Source organism: Rhea pennata, chromosome Z (assembly GCF_028389875.1).
Source record: "Rhea pennata isolate bPtePen1 chromosome Z, bPtePen1.pri, whole genome shotgun sequence".
NCBI classification, from domain to species: Eukaryota; Metazoa; Chordata; class Aves; order Rheiformes; family Rheidae; genus Rhea; species Rhea pennata.
Window position 1 is genome coordinate 6,716,722 of NC_084702.1, and position 18,348 is coordinate 6,735,069.

At 33.0% G+C, this 18,348-nt stretch overlaps 1 protein-coding gene across 4 annotated transcripts in view; it reads left to right on the forward strand.

Moving 5' to 3' along the window:
* Nucleotides 1-18,348, forward strand: part of IFT74 (intraflagellar transport 74) — a 40,431-nt gene that overhangs the window by 18,297 nt on the left and 3,786 nt on the right. For 2 of the 4 annotated variants that reach the window (XM_062599948.1, XM_062599947.1), the window contains 8 exons: nucleotides 790-933; nucleotides 1,536-1,576; nucleotides 3,523-3,602; nucleotides 7,553-7,606; nucleotides 11,852-11,949; nucleotides 13,120-13,246; nucleotides 15,658-15,821; nucleotides 16,457-16,582. In XM_062599948.1, coding sequence (XP_062455932.1) covers nucleotides 790-933; nucleotides 1,536-1,576; nucleotides 3,523-3,602; nucleotides 7,553-7,606; nucleotides 11,852-11,949; nucleotides 13,120-13,246; nucleotides 15,658-15,821; nucleotides 16,457-16,582 — 834 coding nt within the window. Of the gene's footprint in view, nucleotides 1-789; nucleotides 934-1,535; nucleotides 1,577-3,522; nucleotides 3,603-7,552; nucleotides 7,607-11,851; nucleotides 11,950-13,119; nucleotides 13,247-15,657; nucleotides 15,822-16,456; nucleotides 16,583-18,348 lie in introns of those variants that run through there. The other 2 variants (XM_062599949.1, XM_062599951.1) reach the window with 2 other exon arrangements.

Sequence of the window (18,348 nt, forward strand, 5' to 3'; positions counted from 1 at the left end):
CAGCTATTAATTGGTTGTGGGTAGAAAGGTTTTTTGCCAGATGTCAAGTACAAATGATGCAATGAGGTTTCCTAGTTTTAGTTACTCATGTGATTGTCAAATGTTCTTTTTGACATTTGACTTACTAGGAATTATTCTCTGAAGATAAATAAGAAATTATCATTCACAACCTTCTAAAGGAGTTGTGAGACCTAATTTCTCAGTTGTGAGACCTGATTTTTACTATGTGTGAGAATGATTTTATTGTTGCACATTCCATTTCAAAAGGAACTGATCTTTCAAAACAAAGTGGTAACTGACTGAGATGTTTTCTGTCACAGACATACATAAACACACATTTTTAATATACTCTCACTTTTCTAAAATGAGGAAAAGTTTCTTGCATTAGGTCTCGTATGGAAAAAATGGATCCATGAGCTAAAACATAGTTATGTACATCTTCAGGAAGTATCATTTTTGAATGCTAGTAGACATTTTTTGTAGTGCTTTTAAATACTGGATATAGTTGATGATCTAGAAATGGTGAAGAAAATTTACTCAGAAAATTTACCTGAAGATGAATTCCTAAAGCAAAAAATAGCTAAATGGGATATGCCATTCCAGAAAATGCAGTGGTGAGATTATAGGTTGTAAGGATGGGGTTTTTTACACAGTTTTCTTTGTATTGTTTGGAACAAACAAGCTTTTATTTCAATATATAGATAAATGTTGTTCAGCTAAAGCCTAGTTTCTGCAGTGTTCTTGCCAAGTGCAAACTGCAGCTGAATAGGTGTTTGCTGTTTTCAAAAGGAAACTGCACATTCGCAGGTGAAGCAGGAGGCTGTGAAGTTGTATGAAAAGCTCCATGATCTTGAGGAACATCGAAATCAAATGATTACCGAAGACAAGAACATGGGTTCTCCACAAGAGGAAAGAGAGAGATTACTAAAGCAGGCAAGAACCTGAAATGATTTCATTTAAAGCATTCTCTGTTACAGTATTATAAGGGATGGTAGGATTTGAAAATATTTGATTTTCAATCTTGCCCTTATTTCTCTCAGATGTGCAATTCAACTAAAAATGACTACAGTAAATGGATTTGCTGGAAGAGTTGTTTCAGGTTCAGCCAAGACAAAATTGGCAGTAAGTTTTTCAATTAGGTGACCTATCCAATTTATCAGTCTGCTGGAATAGGATAATTAAATTTATCCTATTTAACAGTTCTGGAACATAAACCCAGACAGCATTCTTTTGGGGTAGTAAGCAGATGTACTAATTCAAGAGTAATTTTGTTTGTTTATATCGGTACATACTGTGTCTGTATACACTGTACAGGTTGTTGGACTGAAAACACTGATGACTGTGTTCAAGTTTTAAATACACATTGAGAAAGAAAGAGAGCATTTGGAAGAGATATCATTATTAAATATCACTTCAGTGAAGAACAGTTGTGGAACAATGTGAAAGGAAGCTTGTGATTTTCTACGATGAATTTCTCATCATAAATTTGTGAATTATGTTTGTTATGTTAAGAAAGTCATTATACATTTTTGTAGGTTAAAGAAGATAATCAAGAAATAGCAAGCATGGAAAGACAGTGAGTACTGTCATTGTATTGTTGCTACAAATTACGTTCATCTCCTAAAGACAGATAGGTGAATTCCATCAAATATTTATATGGACCTTTCAAACATCATCACATTTTGTAGCTTCATCTGATGCTAACCCTCCACAGAGAACAGAATATATCCTTCTATTTTAGCCACACCCATTCACAAACCAAGATTTATCAGTCCTACTTGCTGATGTAAATAGATTCATACCAACCCTCATACTCAACCAAAAATGGAAAAGTGTGAACTTTGTGTACACATACTCCATTGTGCCAACACTTCTGTGGGGATTGTAATCTCTGGAAAATACTGGAAAAATACTGTCGAACAACTGGAAGGTGATAGTGTCTTAATTTGCTGTAGCATTTTTCTCAGGGAATTTTGAGCTGACGGGATCTGGATGAACATACATAGGTCAAAGTGGTCTGTAACACCTAGTTTCAAGTAAAGTAGCAGTGAGAAGACAGGTAACTAAATTAAGAAAGTAGTTTCCTTCTGAGTTTTTTTATCTTTATTATCCTTTATTATCCCTGTATATACATTTTAAGCCAGACCACTATGTTCCTTAAACAATAATTTCTGTTTTATTTTGGCAGGAAAGCAAAATACCCTGGTAAAGCATTAGAACACACTTCATTGTTATGAGGGTTGTAAGATCAGACAAGTTGGGAAAAATTATCTTTTCATAGATTAAAGTGCCTGAGTCTTCTTATCTTAATATATGTTTTGATGGGCATAGTTTAACATTTTGCTAACTTTGGAAAATAAACCCTTCTGTCATATATACCCAAACCCCAAACTTAAGCACGGTAGTGTTCTTTCATCTCTGCTGTTTGTTTTAAAAGATCACTAGAAATGACTAATTGTTCAGATGGATTCTTTAGATCTGCATAACAAGATATTTCCTATTTTTATGTACATGCCTTAAGAAGATAAATTGTTAATAGTATTGACATAAATTTTTTTAAGGTATTAAAACACATTCACACTTAAGAGCTATTTATCTGTGACATCTATAAACTTGAGCTTACATTACACTGCACGCACATTTTGAAGTGCTTAGTTGTTCTGTCTTGTCACAACCCAAGTCTAATGAAGTTGCTTACAATTCTAAATAGCAACTGAGTATGCCTTCCTGACTCATAGGTAACACATCTTCATTAACCAGAAGCTCTGGTTACTGTCATAATAAATAGTGCTATATTACAGAGGGGATAAAGTAATACAGTATGATTTTAGATCTTCTGATTTTTCTTTCTTTACACACACACACACACACACACAAAAATGTAATTCCTGAAATTTCCTAGAAGAACAATGGCACACTTTTAAACAATATTTACAGCTATGATCATTTGTTCATTTTTAACTGCATTGACATCCTTTGACTGGCTAATAAGTTGCTTGAAGAATTTTTTATAAGAAACAGTAACAGTCTATTGTATTTGAGAGTTTACAGAACAATATTTTGCAGGTAATTTCATTTCCTAGTTTAATTGACTATCCAATAGAGTGTTCTTCTGGGAAAATTCTTAACTAGTTTTAGTGACTATATAGTTAATTTTACTTAAAAATAAGTTTCTTGTTAATAGTTTTCCAATTAGGTTGTACTTCTGCAAGGCTACGTAAGAACCAGCAGAGGGACTAACTGAGTAAGATAAGAGCAAATACTGATGATTCATGTGATCATAATGATGATTCGTAAAGGAAATATTTTTAATAAAAGAGCAGCAGTATTTAGTGGGTATAGGAACTAAAGTGACTAGTGATTTACATATGCCTATTATAATAACAGTAATCTTCCTAATATTATTTTGTAATTGATAACCTTAGGCATGCTATTTTATTCTGAACCTTCTCTTCATTGCTATCAAAACATATAAGTATTTTACAGTGTTTTTTAACTTCAGTTTTCATTATCTATTACTAGACTAACAGAAGTAAAGGAAAAGACAAACCATTTTAGAAAAGTCATTCAACGCCTTGATATGGATCTGGAGGATCATCAAGGTAATGTCACTAGAGTTCGAGCATACTACATAAAGCAGATAAGAAAAAAGCACTCTCTTTGAATGTGAGAAATTGCAAGTACCCGTTCTCAGATTTGGGCTTCATCAGATTTGTGCTGATTAACAAAAGTAGTGTATAAATAGTACAGCTGTCTAGTTTTCCGTCCCAATTTTATTTTCATCACTCCTTGAGAAATAGAAGTCCTTGCTGGCAGCATTGTAAAACCAGATCAACTTTAGAAAAAGTTTTATTTATTTTACCTTTTACATGATCTGTAATCTGTAGAAGTGGGAATGTTTACTGATAATAATAACAATTAAAGCAGACAGAATTCAATTCTATTATCTTTCTTTGAATTTTCTTATATTGATCTTTCCAAGGAAATTTTGGGAGCAGCCTAGAAATGGAGTTAGCTTGGAAACTTATCTCCAGCAAATACCTGCTTTAGTATGTTAGACTAGGTTAGGATTGGATTTGTTCTAGGACTGGAAGTTACTATTTCGGAGAAAAAAGATAAGATTAAGGATAGGTCCTCAACAGTTGTGGAAGATTCTGAAATGAAAGTCAATCCCAAAAGAAACCTTCTAATGATAGGAAATTCTCTTTAAACAGGAGTTACATAAATATGCATATATTCTAGAAATCTTTGTAACAAATTATTTAAATTCTATATGACCCATATATTAATATGTTTGTGATCATTTTACTTTCTACCTTTTCATGGGAGACTCAGTGTAAAATATAACTATGAATTTCCTCAAAGTGGACAAATATTTCTGAAATTGACCTTAAAAATGCTTAATATTATTATTTCTCTTCTTGTTTCTTTAATTGGAAACAATTCCATATTTCTTCAGCTATTTCATTATTTTTTGTGTAAATAATTTATTAAAGTTGTCTTATTAGTCTCTTGTTTCCAGATAATATAATTTCCAACTCTACTGTTTTGCTTTTATTTTTCCTTCTTACCTGCTTTGCAACTTTTTTTGTACCTTTGGAGAAATTCAGAAGGTAAGAAATTAGTTGCTTTTTGTAGCTTAGACTTAGGTTTAGACACACAATCATTTGTTGCTGGTTCTTCCTTACATCTGTGCTGCTTTCACCATTTTAGAAGAAGATCTGTTTTGAAAAGACGTGTTTGAAGCGCATGCAGGAGAACAGCACAAACTCTATGTCAGCAAGTGAGGAACAATCAGGATATGCAGAAAAAGCCACCCAGTAAACTTACCTTGAAGTCTGCACTTGTTTGTCACTGTGTTGTAGGAAAAAATAATTTTTAGGGCACATCAATTATGAACTACAGGTAGATCCAGCTTATAAACTGGATCCTCATAAACCTCTGGCCTTTTACTTTTGGAATAGAAGAGATAGGGCATAGTCAAATGCCTTTTCTTATGCCCATAGAAGTTGCAATATGTTGTAGTGAAAGCATAATGCTATGCTCTGATTGCCTGCTGCTGCTGACATTGGGCTAGTCTGCATTAGTTATATTTATTTAAATTTTCTTTTACCTATGTTTATGCAGAGTGAATGTGTGGCTACAACAGTTAACATATTTATGGAATCTGATTAACATGCCTAACTTGATTGTATGCATGAGTGCTTTCTATCATTTCTCATTTATAAAGACTTTAAATCAGTAGCAGAAATAATAATTTTTCTATGCACAGGAACACTTCTGATTCTCTCTGCACTTGTTTATAAATCTATTGAATCAGTATAGTTCTTAGCAGCAGAGTGTGGCCAACCCATATTTCTGAGTTAAAAATGGGTTTTATGCTGGATTACGTAATATGGTCAGCAGTTGGGCCTGTGCTGTGGGAATCTATGGCCAGTCTGTGGAAGGAAGCAAATTAGCAAGGGCTGCAGAGTTTGACTTCACCAGATTGCCTGTCCCACAGTGGAACAATAGGAGTTCTGATGAGCTACTGTCATTTCTCGCTTGTGAACCAATGCTTCTTCATACTCTGTAATATATACAGTAATTGTCATCTAAAGGCTGTTATACAAAATTCATGTCAGATCTATTCTCTCTCTCTCTCTCTGTGTGTATGTTTTTCTTTTAAAGAGCTGCTTACATCAGAATTTTAATGTCCTAACGGCATAGGTGAAGTAGTGCTATCCTGGAAAATTATGAAAATGAGCAGTGATTTTTCATACTGATTCATAGTGATTTTCATACTGATACACAGGAGAAATAATGTATTCCAAATAATATGTGAAATGAATTTTTCAATTACTTTCTGACAACCAATTGGTATAATGTAGAGAGAATAAAGAAGGTATCTATAAAGATTAGCTTTTGTTACTGAAAGCTAATCTCCCAAATCTCCCTCTCTAGTGAGTAAAAAGAAAATCCAAGAGGGCCAGTCATACTTCTGCTTTAACTGAGCATCTCAGGGAGTCCTTGAGATTCCCACTATCCTCTCTGCTCCACCATCAACTTACTTCTGGCTCACTATTTAAATTATGTATCACAAAACATTCACAAAATTTCAACACCTAATTTTTTTTAGATAGATTTAAGTAAAAATACCCTATAAAAAAAATTACAGCTAACAAATTTTTTGAATGTTTCAATATGAATATTTCAGTACTAGGAACAGTATTCACAAGAAAATATAAAAAATAACCATCATAAATAGAAACTTCTTTTTTAGTTCAAAGTAGTTCAATATTTCTTTTCAGTTACAAAAATCTAAACAAGTAAGTAACTCACCGAGTTATTTTAAGTGATTCATGGAGAAATGATTAAATGATTAGTCAAAATGGAAATAAACTCATAGCAAAATAGAGTTAACACTTTATAAATTACATGAGTGGTTAGAATATTAATAAAATAGTGCCAGTTTTCAAAGAATACTTCTCTATAAAGATATTTTAAAGCTTGCAATCTTTAATTCAATTGACTGTTCCTTTAAACACTTGACAGATCACTATTTCACAACTCAATGTAATTAAACTTTTTAAGAGTAAAACAGATTTTGAGTTTTAAGTATTGAAGACCTGCCTTGCAAAATGAAAGGGACAAGGAATAGAGCTACAGCTGCAAGGAAGCTGAAGCAAAATCACAGTCCCCTCAGGGCCTCTTGGCATTCTTATTGTTTGTATGTACTAGATAAAAAAGAAAGCAGGAGGATGTGGAAATAAAAAGACATGGAGAAAATATGCTTACTCTGTTAAATGCCCTTTATTCTTTTTATTTGTGTTTCTTAAAGTTAGAAGCACATGCTGAAGTTTAGTCAATGACCAAGACTTGAATAATTAAAAAAGAGATGTTCACAACTTAAGATTATTGCATTTAAAGATAGACTGAATTGTATACTGTATGGTATTCATTTCGCCTAATACCACTGCCAAGAATGTGCTGGAGAGCTGCTCTTAAACATAATTATAGAAAAATTTCTTGGTCTTTTATTTTCCTATTGCTTGTACAGTTTTCCAGCTTATTTCCATGTGAATGGCACTTTGTTGCTTACTGGCTGCATATCCTTATAAAAGTATGTTAAACTATGGGAAAGAGCCCTCAAAATGGTTAAAGAGAATTGCAGAAAGTTTTAACTAATCATGAACCTGAACACATGAATACACTCTTTCTATACTGTAATTACTTGACTTCAGAAAAATTATACCAACTTTCTTTGTCCAAATGGTAAAATTCCAATGATATCCTTTATGTGAATGCTATTAGAGGAGTATTTATTCCCCGTTTATTTATTAAAAACCTAACCTCTAAAGGTTCTAAAATTACACTGAAGTTGATTTATTAATAATTGTCTTTCCTATATGAAAGTGTGTATAGCCTATAGTCAATTCAAATAACTATGGTAAATGGCACGGAATGCATCCTGTGGTTTGTATTTATGCAGAATTTTTAAAACTGACAATTTGCCTACCAAAAGGCATCTACGACTGAGTCGATAGTCAAATCAATATTATATGTCTTGCAGGAGAAGAAAATTGGAAATACAATGAGCTGAAGAAGAGAGAAGAAAGCATGGACAGTAAGTTGTCTAATGTACATTAATTAAGCTTAATTCCATTAAGCCACTAAGGCTTTCTTTAAAACTTAGTTTAGAGGTGAAAAGAACTGATCTGTTGATCATTGTGTAAAGTTTCTGTGATCTTATTTAGGGCTATATTAGAACAAGGTAATTGACTAGGACTTACTGTATATTCACAGGTATTTAGTGCACCTTTTATGGCTTTTCCCAGACAGTAAGGGTTCTAGGAACATAGCTGTATGTTATGAAAGGAATACTGAAATAAATTTTAGAGTGAATTTAAATAAACAATAAAACCAGCTGATTAGGTCTAATAAAAGCCAAACTTTAAAATTAACAAGCATGGAGACCACATAATCCTTTAAAATTAAGGTTCCTTATATTTATTTATTAAAGATGAGTGCTACTTAAGCTGTCTTCCATATTAGAAGATTTTCAAAGAGGTCTCAGCAGCAGCTAACAGAGGATGAAAACTCAACTATTTTTAAAATATATCTTATTACTAGCACACTGTAATAGAAAGTTTATAAGAAGCATTGATCTGTCACTCAGCGAAAGGGGAAAATAATCAAGAAATAGTGCCAAGAAGGCCCAAATGTATAACATCTTTTTGTAAGTGTTCACTAAAACTGTTGACTGTAATTTAATGGCTAACACAGTACCAAAAACAAAATCATAGCTGAGAGTAACAAAAGACAAATGAGAATATTTAGAGACTTTATGTGTTTTCAAAATATGTGATTTTTTGAACTTCATTAGAGAGCATTGAAGCTTTCTAGTGTGAAGAGAAAGCTCAGAGAGCATTGAAGTTATCCTTGAGAGGTTTGGGAGAACATGAAAGAATCTTGAAGATGGGAAAAGAAGAACCAGAGAATTATAAGGCAGCCAACTTAGTACCAATTTCCAGAAAGATTCTGGAACAAATAATCAACCAAAAAAGTTGTAAACCTTGCAGAAACATGAAGGTGTTGAACATGGGCATTAATTTGTCAAGAACAATCAGCTTCTGTGACAGAAAAATAATATAGAATAAGGAGAAGCAGCAGATGACTTGTATGCTGACATGAATATTTCTTCTACTGCTGTCCCATGTGATGTTCTTAGAAGCAAGCTATGGAAACATAGTCCATTATTAACCATATTAAGCACTTCATGGAAAAAATAGTAACTATAAAGGATACACTGTCAAAATGGAAGGATGTGTGGAGTGGAGTGCTGCAATCTGTGTAAGGTATTTTATTAAGCTGTTGGATGATGGAAGATAGAGTGAATATATAGTATGGCACAAAACGCCCTGCATGTGAAAAGCTGAAAGCATGTAGAAGAAATTCAAAAAGAGTAAGTTTAAGATTGTACACTTAACCAGGGGCAGTCAACACCAAACATAAAGAATAGAGAACAGTTCATTAGTCACAGCTCTGTAAAGTGGGCTCTCAGAGTTCTATGAAAAGACAAAGTGAACATGGCTCAGCAGTATCACACTAAAAGAGAAGAGAAAATACCACAGTGAGAGTTGTACACAGAAGCGTAATTTGTCAGACACTTACTGATCAAGTGATTGAATTAATTATGTGGGGAGGTTATGAGTCTTCATCATGAGCTGTCTGTTACAAGACAGGGAATAGAAGGGTATAGGTAACCCCTGGATTAATAACATATATGCAGTTGTTTTTGTTTTGAAGCAGGTGAATGAATTAGATGACTCTACCGTCCATTCCATTGTTCTGATTCTGTGAAATATATACTGCTCAGATGAGACAAGGTCTCTCAAAGAGGTATAATAAATAGGAAGGAGATTCACTTGTAGAAAAATGGTGAGATAAGATGTAAATATCTTACCTAGTGTTTTTAAAGAAATGCAGAGAAAGTTAAAAATCTCAGAAAGTCCAGAATATCCAAGGAGAATAAAATACAACAAAAATACAGTTCTGAGGTCCTAATTCCACAATTTTAAGCTCAGGTTTATAAAATTATGTATTTGTGCATGCAAAATGACTTAATTTTGTTCACTGAAGAATTACTACCTAATAAAGTTTGCAACTTTAAATATATATATATATATATATATATATATATATGTGTGTGTGTGTGTGTGTGTGAAAGCATTTCCTTCCTCCCCTGCTTTTTTTCTTTCCTCTGCCTTTCCTATGGACATACTTTGTAAGATTAGTATCCCAACTGCCTACAGCATCCTTGGAAGCGTATAAGTGGGTCAATCAAGAGAGATTGCAGTCAGCTACTTAAAACAAAATGCATGCATGTATTTTCTCTTGATAAGATGCATCAAAGGCCATGATATTATCTGTTGTGTTGAAAAGAAGTGACTCAACCCTGAAGAGAGAGATTAATAAAGGCTTGGCTCACTGTTAGAATACTGAAGAGTTAAATGAGATTCAAAGCTTTATATTAGTTTATGAGTGACTCAGCTTATACAAATGACACCTTCATTTTTCTTTTAAACAGAAAAGGAAAGAACAGTTCAAATATTTATAATAAAAACTATTAAGTAAGAATTTCAATGTGTTTATTTTCCATACAGCCTTTCTGTTCTACTGTATTTTATTAACAATGCTCTTAGTAAAGAAAATTCCTATCTGGCTATGTTTCTCAGCAGTAAATGGTATGACAAGTTCATTGAGAGAAATTCTTCATCACAGAGAGAAAACAAACTTCTGCTTCTAGTGGCAGCTTTGTTTGCAGCCTGAGTGCTGGAGAAAATCAGATTCAGCAATGATCTTATCTAGCACTTTAGACTTGTTTTGCTTTTATCAGTCGTAGGCTGCTTAAACTTTATTTTAACTATATTTCTGATTACTAGTTCACAGCAATGTTGGAAGAAGAAAGACCTTTTTACATATTTGTCAAGTACTGTTCTAACAGTCATCAGTCGATATGAGGTAGACCAAAACTTTATCTTGACTTTCTGAGCATCAGATCTAATCTGCATCAGAACTAGTCATTGCTTTTAGCAGATCAGCTATGCACATTGCAGATGTGTTTTCTAATGCCATTGATCTCTAATAATCCCAAGTTTCTTTCATCCTGAAATGTCTGCCTCAGAGATACTCTTCTGAGTATTACTGTCTCCTTACTTCAATAATACACACTTTCACCTCTGGAAATCTAAGAAGCTGTACTTTATGAAAGCATCTCACTTAACCCTTTCATGGACAGCTTCCAGATGATAAATCAGCTATTGCAATAGATTTCCTGTCCATAGATATTTTTACTAGAAACAAATCTAAAAATCAGAGGATCTTTGAAAAATAAGGAAGCTGTGTGATCATCCTTTTACTCATTTCTTCTTTGAATCAGGGATCTGTCAATATTTCCATTAAATAGTCTCTTCTGTCTTATCTATTTCTTCTCAAATGATCTATCTGGAATTTACTTATTCCTCAGAGAAGTACTTCTCCCTATTTTTATCCATTTAAGAAGTGTATAACCTCTTAAGTTACCTCTAAAGTGCTTCCATGTATATGAACCGTATTCCAGCAGAAGAGCCAGCAGGTGAGGGATGATCATAATTTATAGCCATGGGTAGAATCTTCTTGGACTTCTGACACTGGTGATGTGTCCAGCACCTTTCTTCAGTATATCTGTCATCATAATTCAATTCAGTATGCTTAGGGCACAAATAAGAGTGCATAGCACCAAGCAACTATCTTGTCAGATACTTACTAGAATGAATGTAAAAATAAAGAGTTAAGACAGGAGAAAAATAGCGAAGAGAAATTACATGGTAAGAAAGAGGTGATATTAGGTGGTTATCAGTCCCAGAACCCAAGTAGTGTTTGCAATTTCATTCAACCTATTAGAGATAATGAAGTTCTCTGTTTCCTTTATTTGCCATCCTAGTTTAGTAGCATTCAGAAAAATGAAGACCAACAGCTGCTGGGACAAGCATTCAGAAGGGGTATTAGAAATGAGGATGATAGTGATGAAACTCTTTGCTCCATCATTGTATGCAGCTCCTCAGTAATATCCAAGACAGTGACCACCTCATTCCATTAATCAGTCAAATACATATCCCTGAAAATTTTTTCATGTCTGTCATGCCAACTCATAACTTGACAAGTTTCAAGGTCTCTACCACTAGTCTTTTAAGTAAACTATTCATCTTGTAGTCTGCCTGAAATTTTGCACTTTTATCAATTTAATACCTAATTTTAGCTAAGAACCTCTAGGATTTGTGCTGTACCCTTATAAACAACAGCCACCTTTATCTTGTTTGTTGATCTCTAGGTTTTCTTGAGACTTTTGAAGAAGTAAAGAACCAGGAATTAGAACGAAAGGCCCAAACAGAAACCAACATTATTGCACTCTTGGAGCACTCAAGTAGGGTAAGTGCATTTCCTTCCTGCTGTGGTAAATTAGGAATTTAGAAACACAGAACAGGGAACAGAAGGGGTAAGCAGAAGATGGTGTTTATGTATTATCTAGTACATATTTACATAATAAACTTTAAGAAGATTAAAAAGATAACATGTACAGTTGTAAAAAAATGATTTATTTAATTTCTCATTATTTCTAGGGAAAGAATTGCTTTCATGAAAATTAGATGACAACAATATAGGAAATGTCTGTATCATTGCTATACTCATCATTGTTATAATGAACTGCATTATATTCATGCGAAAACATTTCAGAATACTACAAATAAAACTATTGTTTTTGCAATATTTTGCAAATCTCATTTCATGGGTATATTGTGATCACTGACACTATTCAAGTTATGCCTGGAGTACCCTGCTGTGTTATATTTAACATAAACACTTTAAAGTGTTGTTTAGATATGCAGTCTTTATCGTTTTTTACTCCTAAAAATATTTTCCCTTTTAACATTTTTAGTTCCCATAGACTTTGTCATAAAATGTTTTGACTGATTCATCATTTTAATGGTCTCCTACACCAATTTAATATGATATACTGTATCTTAGGTAATGATACAGAATCATAAAGAAGAGTTGAGGTTGTATGGCACCTGTGGAGATTATCTGGACTCCCTGCACAAGCAGGGTCAGGTAGAGCAGGTTACCCAAGACTGTGTCCAGGCAGTCTGCGAATATCCCCAGAGTAGAGACTCCGCAGTCTCTCTGAGAACATTTTCCAGTGTTTGACCACCTTCACAGCAAAGAAATGTTTTCTCATGTTCAGATGGAATTTCCTGTGATTCCATTCATGCCTGTTGCCTCTCATCCTGCCACTGGGCACCACCAAGAAGATTATGGCCCCATCTTCTTGATACTCTCCTATCAGACATTTATAAACATTGATAAGATCCTCTCAGAGCTCTTTTCTTCTTCAAGCTGAACAGCTCTCTCAGCCTCTCCTCGTATATCAGGTGTCAATGACATTTAAATCATTTCAGACTATTGATAATATTTTCAATCTTTTAGTAGAAGAGGCAAATAATAGATAATGTACTAAGAGAGTTTCTTTCTTATGTATCAGTTTGCATTCATAGTTTCAAAAGTACAAAACATTTCATTATTGTTATTGGTAATATACAGAATGTGAATCGTATGAAACAAATTTCATCTGTTACCAATCAAGAGCTGAAGATTATGCAGGAAGACCTCACTTTCAAATCAAGTGAAATGCAGAAATCACAGAGCACTGCTAAGAATCTGAGTACAGGTGAGATAAGCAATGAATTTTCAAATTTGTTCCTTTAAAAAATTCAAATTCCTTTAATAAATTAAAATTACCTGAGTTGTTACACTAATAACACATAAAAAGTTAGTGATCTCAGAACATTAAAATACAGTGGCAAGTTGATCGTTTGCAACTAGTATGATTAACAAGTTATATATTTTCCTCGTAAGTGTTTCCCTTACTATTATGAATAAGTGACTAGCTTGCTTGCACAGATATATGTTATACAAATATATTTTAACACAGTGGTGTAATGTTCACTGAGCTAGAAGTTTGATTTTATAAATATTCCCTTCAAAATAGAAGTTATTCACAGTTTTAAAATAATGTTTAATAAACAGAATTAGAGAGCTGCAGAATTTACTAACCATACATTTTTTGTAAATACAGTTCTTAGTATCACTTACAGTTTGTGCTTCTCTAAAAGGGTCTGTACCACGTGACAGTAACTGACAACTATAGTGTAAATAGTCCTAAGGATTAAATTCTTGGTCTTGATTCTGCAAAGTGAATATCCATATTAGCTTCATTTTGAGACTGCTCACTTAAAATTGAGTCTAAGAATTTTTAACATCTTGCCTGTAATTCCAAAAAGCAGACAATATTTTTCTTTCCGTAATAGGTATCTATTTATTTTTTTGCCTGCACTTTTTGTAATGGAATTATTCACATAATTTCTAAACCCTTGCCAGTAGCATTATTGGTTCAGCAAGCTTTTCCTTGTTTGTTTGGCAGGAATGAAGGATCATAAAACTTTTTGTTAGATGACCATTATAGTCTGTACTTGGTAGTAACTTACAAAATAGGAACTTATATTGTGACTTATATATGTACACATAAGCAGTTATTATACAAAAATATACTACTGAAATTAATCGTTCTGTTTGCAGTTGAATGTTTTATGTTCATTTAGTTGTTTGCAAATGTGCATTTTGCAGTTGTAACTTAGTTTAAAAAGCTAGATTATACATTATAAGTTCAAATATGATTATTTGTTATTTTGTGTAAGCATTAATTCTTACTATTTTACAATGTAAGAACTTACTTGAAGCATATTGCAATAAAGGGATATTATTGAAAGATGTAGCTCTTTCTTAGCATGGGGAGAGGAGGAGTTACAGTATATAATTTTCAGCAGATATTTTAAATGATTCATAAGAAAAATTATTAAAGCTAGGGGTCACAGAGGTACTGTAATAAACAACTTCAGATTCTTTCAGAAATACGACAAATATTCAATTTCCACAGTTGAAGTACTTTCTAACCCTTGATCTTCACGATTCTTTTAAAATCTGGATTTTTACATTTTCTTGCCATAATAATGGTATGAAAAGTGCATGAGCACAGCCTTAAAAAAATAATAATAATAAAGGAAAGAAAAGGAAACTATGACGAGTAAACAAAAGTGCTGATGGCACAGTTTCCCAAAAACATTTCCCTAGGTCATAGCAGTTTGGTCTCAGAGTTTGCTACTGTGTACACACTGTCAGCTATATGCTGCAACTTCGTGGCATATCAGAAGGAACTGGGCTGCATCCTCTTCCTGTCTCTTCCCCTAGAGAAGTTTTGAATTTATTTATTTATTTATTTTTCATTGCGGATATTGCTGGGTGAGGATAAAATTCCAGTTTCTTCCCTTTTCTCTAGAAAGTGTGACTAGGTAGGAATTGCTTTTTTCTGTCTCACTCTAGTTTTTATCAGTATATGAATAGCAGAGTCAAAAAATCTTTTCTAGCATTTTGGCTTAGGTATTATTTTTAAATAATGATAATGTTAATAATAATAATGTTAGAATAACAATAATATTAAAGCAAAAATGCTGTGATATAAATCTTTATGAAAATTAAAAGTTGTTTTTGAAGCCATTTATTTCTTTTTTTTTTTTTTAGAATTTTATTATTAATTCTTTTTAATGCTGAAGACCTAATTTATCAAGGTTCTTGATCATGCTCTTGAAACTGTAATGCTGTAGGAACAAAATAAGTAGATCACTGGCCTAATCGGTCTTGTTTTAGGATCTGCCATTGGCCAATACCAGCCACTTCAGAGTGAAATTATAGGTGGTTACAAAATACTCAGGTCACAAGGGAAGTGTCATCTTAAGCTGTTTATAAACACAGGCAGCCTAAATATTGAATCACAAGTATGTAATACAGTTCCAAACCTTGTATTTTAAATCCTTCCTTTTACAGGTATGGAAATTTGTAGTGTCTATATAAATGCTCTTTACAAATGAAGACCCTTTAAGTCGTAACCTTATGGAATCTGTGTTCCTCAGAATAATTACATATTGCACACAAATGCTTTTGTGAAACATAAACTTCTATAAACTGAGTAATGTATCATAAAATAAAAAGTATTGTTATTTAGAGACTGTGTATCTTGTGATCTAGAGAGTCAAAGACTGCAAATGGATCTGCAGAAGATGGAACTCTTGGAGGGCAAGATGGTTGATGAACTGGCTTCTCTTAAAGACAAAATTGAACAAACTAAAAAGGAGTTGGAGATTTATAATAATTTGCCAGCTCTGAAAGCAGCTGGAGAAGAGAAGAAAAAGGTAGTAACAGGAATGAAACCTAGAATTATGCAGAAGATGTACTTTTTGTGTGTTTTTTCAGAACTTAGTATAGGGGAATCCGGGTCTGTGACTGAGAATTATAGCTGAAAACTGGCTTGCACAGCAGTGCAGGTGAATCCAAATGTTGTTTGTATATATGACAATACGTGAGTGTATTTGCCAGGCTATCAGTTGGTACTTTTCTATAATTTCCTTCTGCAAAATTTTTCACTTGCTTTACTGACCCATCTGACCTTTTCTGCTGTAAACTACCTATAAGCTTGAATTTAGTAGTCTAAACACAGAACCCAAATGAAAAGAAAAATCTATCATGCATGTCCTTAATTTACTTTAAGACAAACTCCATCTAGCGTACTTATTTGGCACATGATAAATTTCACACAATCAGAATTTCCACTTGTGTGGTATACTAAGGTCTAGGCCACAGCTTGGCCATAGTTATTGGGTATTATCTTTAGAGAATGCATTGTTAGAGAAATGCTCTTTGGGTTACTTAGGTATATGGTAATGTTCAAAGAGGAAGAAACAGAAGCATCTTGAGAGTGGTATTAGAATAATTTATGTTTAGCCTGCAGAAAATGAACTCATCCATTAATCTTTTTTTTTCTAACTAGAAACTTCAGGATGACAAAGAAAATTTGACAAAACGTAGCCGTGCTTTCAAGAAAATAATGGAACGCTTGAATTCAGAGTATGAGACTCTAAAGAAACAGCTGCAGGAGAATGAGACTCATTCTCAGGTATTGCTCAAGATACAGATAATGTCCTGAGTTGTTGCTGTCACGGTTTTATATACATATATCCTATATACATATATCATATATACATATATACATGAAGGACTGTGTGGATTCAGTAATCAGTCAATTCCCTCTGAGTGAATTTTCAAAGTTATGTGATGTAAGTGCATATATATATACAAATTTTCTACATTTAAATAAAAGTTAATGCCATGCCAATTTATTTCTAGTTTTGGATTTCAAAATTACTGAGTGCAGGCCTTAAAAAATGTAAAATTCCATTAAGTGTTTGCATTAATTTTGCTCAGAACTGTCCCCCTTTTCCTCTTCAGTTGTGTTGAAATTGCTTCAGAAGTTTTGAGGACCAACTAAGAAAAAAACTACCAAAAAAAAAAAGCTCACAATTAATTGATAAGATCACTTTTAACTTTGTGGTGATAAGTTCCTTCTTTGCTACTTGTGTTAGAATTTCTTTTCTCCATTTTCAGTCCTTTCTCTTCCTATAGAGGTTCATTTTGGCCTTTTAAAATCCACATAACTTTGGTAAATGAGTATATTTACCTTTATATTTTAGAAGTGAATCAGGAGGGTAGATATTGATATAAGTCTAGAGCAGCATTGATTCTTCCAATATATTAAAGTGCTATATTTTGCAACAGAACTTTCCATGTAAGTATGTATGTACAGAGGGAAACAGGATAAACTTGTAAACTAGAAACAGAGAGTAGGAACTGATTCATTTATTTTCTCTTCACTTTCATTGTTTGAGGTTATTGAGTATTTTGTCCCTTATGTTAGAACGATTGCTTTTTCTAATTCAGTTACAAGGTGAAGGTGGCATTTGTACCTAGTTAAGATAACTTTCTTCTGAATTTAACTTTATGGAGTAGAAGAGTAAGAGCATGTGTGCATACTTCTCACAGCATATGATTATTGTGAAATAAGTGAGATGATGATATAAATCTCCAAAGACTCATGCCAAGTCTTCAGAGTACTGTATATTTTTCATGCAAGATCAGATTCTCATTAACAGAAATTATGTAAATCCAACAGCCCATAAGTTTTTGCAAAATGGTTATGCAAAAGATATTTGCAAAATAATGTTAAAAGTTTCTTTTTAATGGTAACTCTATGACATTTATTCATTTTATTAAGCTGTGGCAATCACACATTAGTGTGTGCAAAAAGGATTTTTTTCTTTGCTATTTATGAAATCCTTTTAAAGGCTTAGTGTGAATAAAAGTATGATCCTGATTAGCTGACATACCCAAAGCATTTTGAAATGCAGAGAGAGTGCACATCCTGAGGTAGGTGTTAAATGACTGAAAACAATGATTTTATAAGCCATTAACTGTACAAGGTGTGGCCTTCAAGAAGTTACTATAAAAAAAGCACTAAATATTTCCTTTGGCCTATATTACGAACTATTTTAAATCTAGGTGCCTTTACTAGCTGTATTGCACATAGCAACATCCACAAAGCATGCAGTAAAAATCATAATTGATCAGAATACCTTATCATGAAAATAAATGGCAGCCATATTTACCATGAACCAGTACACTAGGTAACTGATTCTCCATTACAAAATGTATTTTGTGTAAAGCAGCAAGTATTGTCATATCTTCTAGTTTAAGAATAAGCTTTTAAGTAAAATACAGTATATTCTAAAATATTACTGTAGTTTCCATTGCAAATTTAGTTTCAGAAAAATTTTCTTCTTTTATATTTAAAAATAACATCTACATATCTTGAAAAGCAAAATCCTG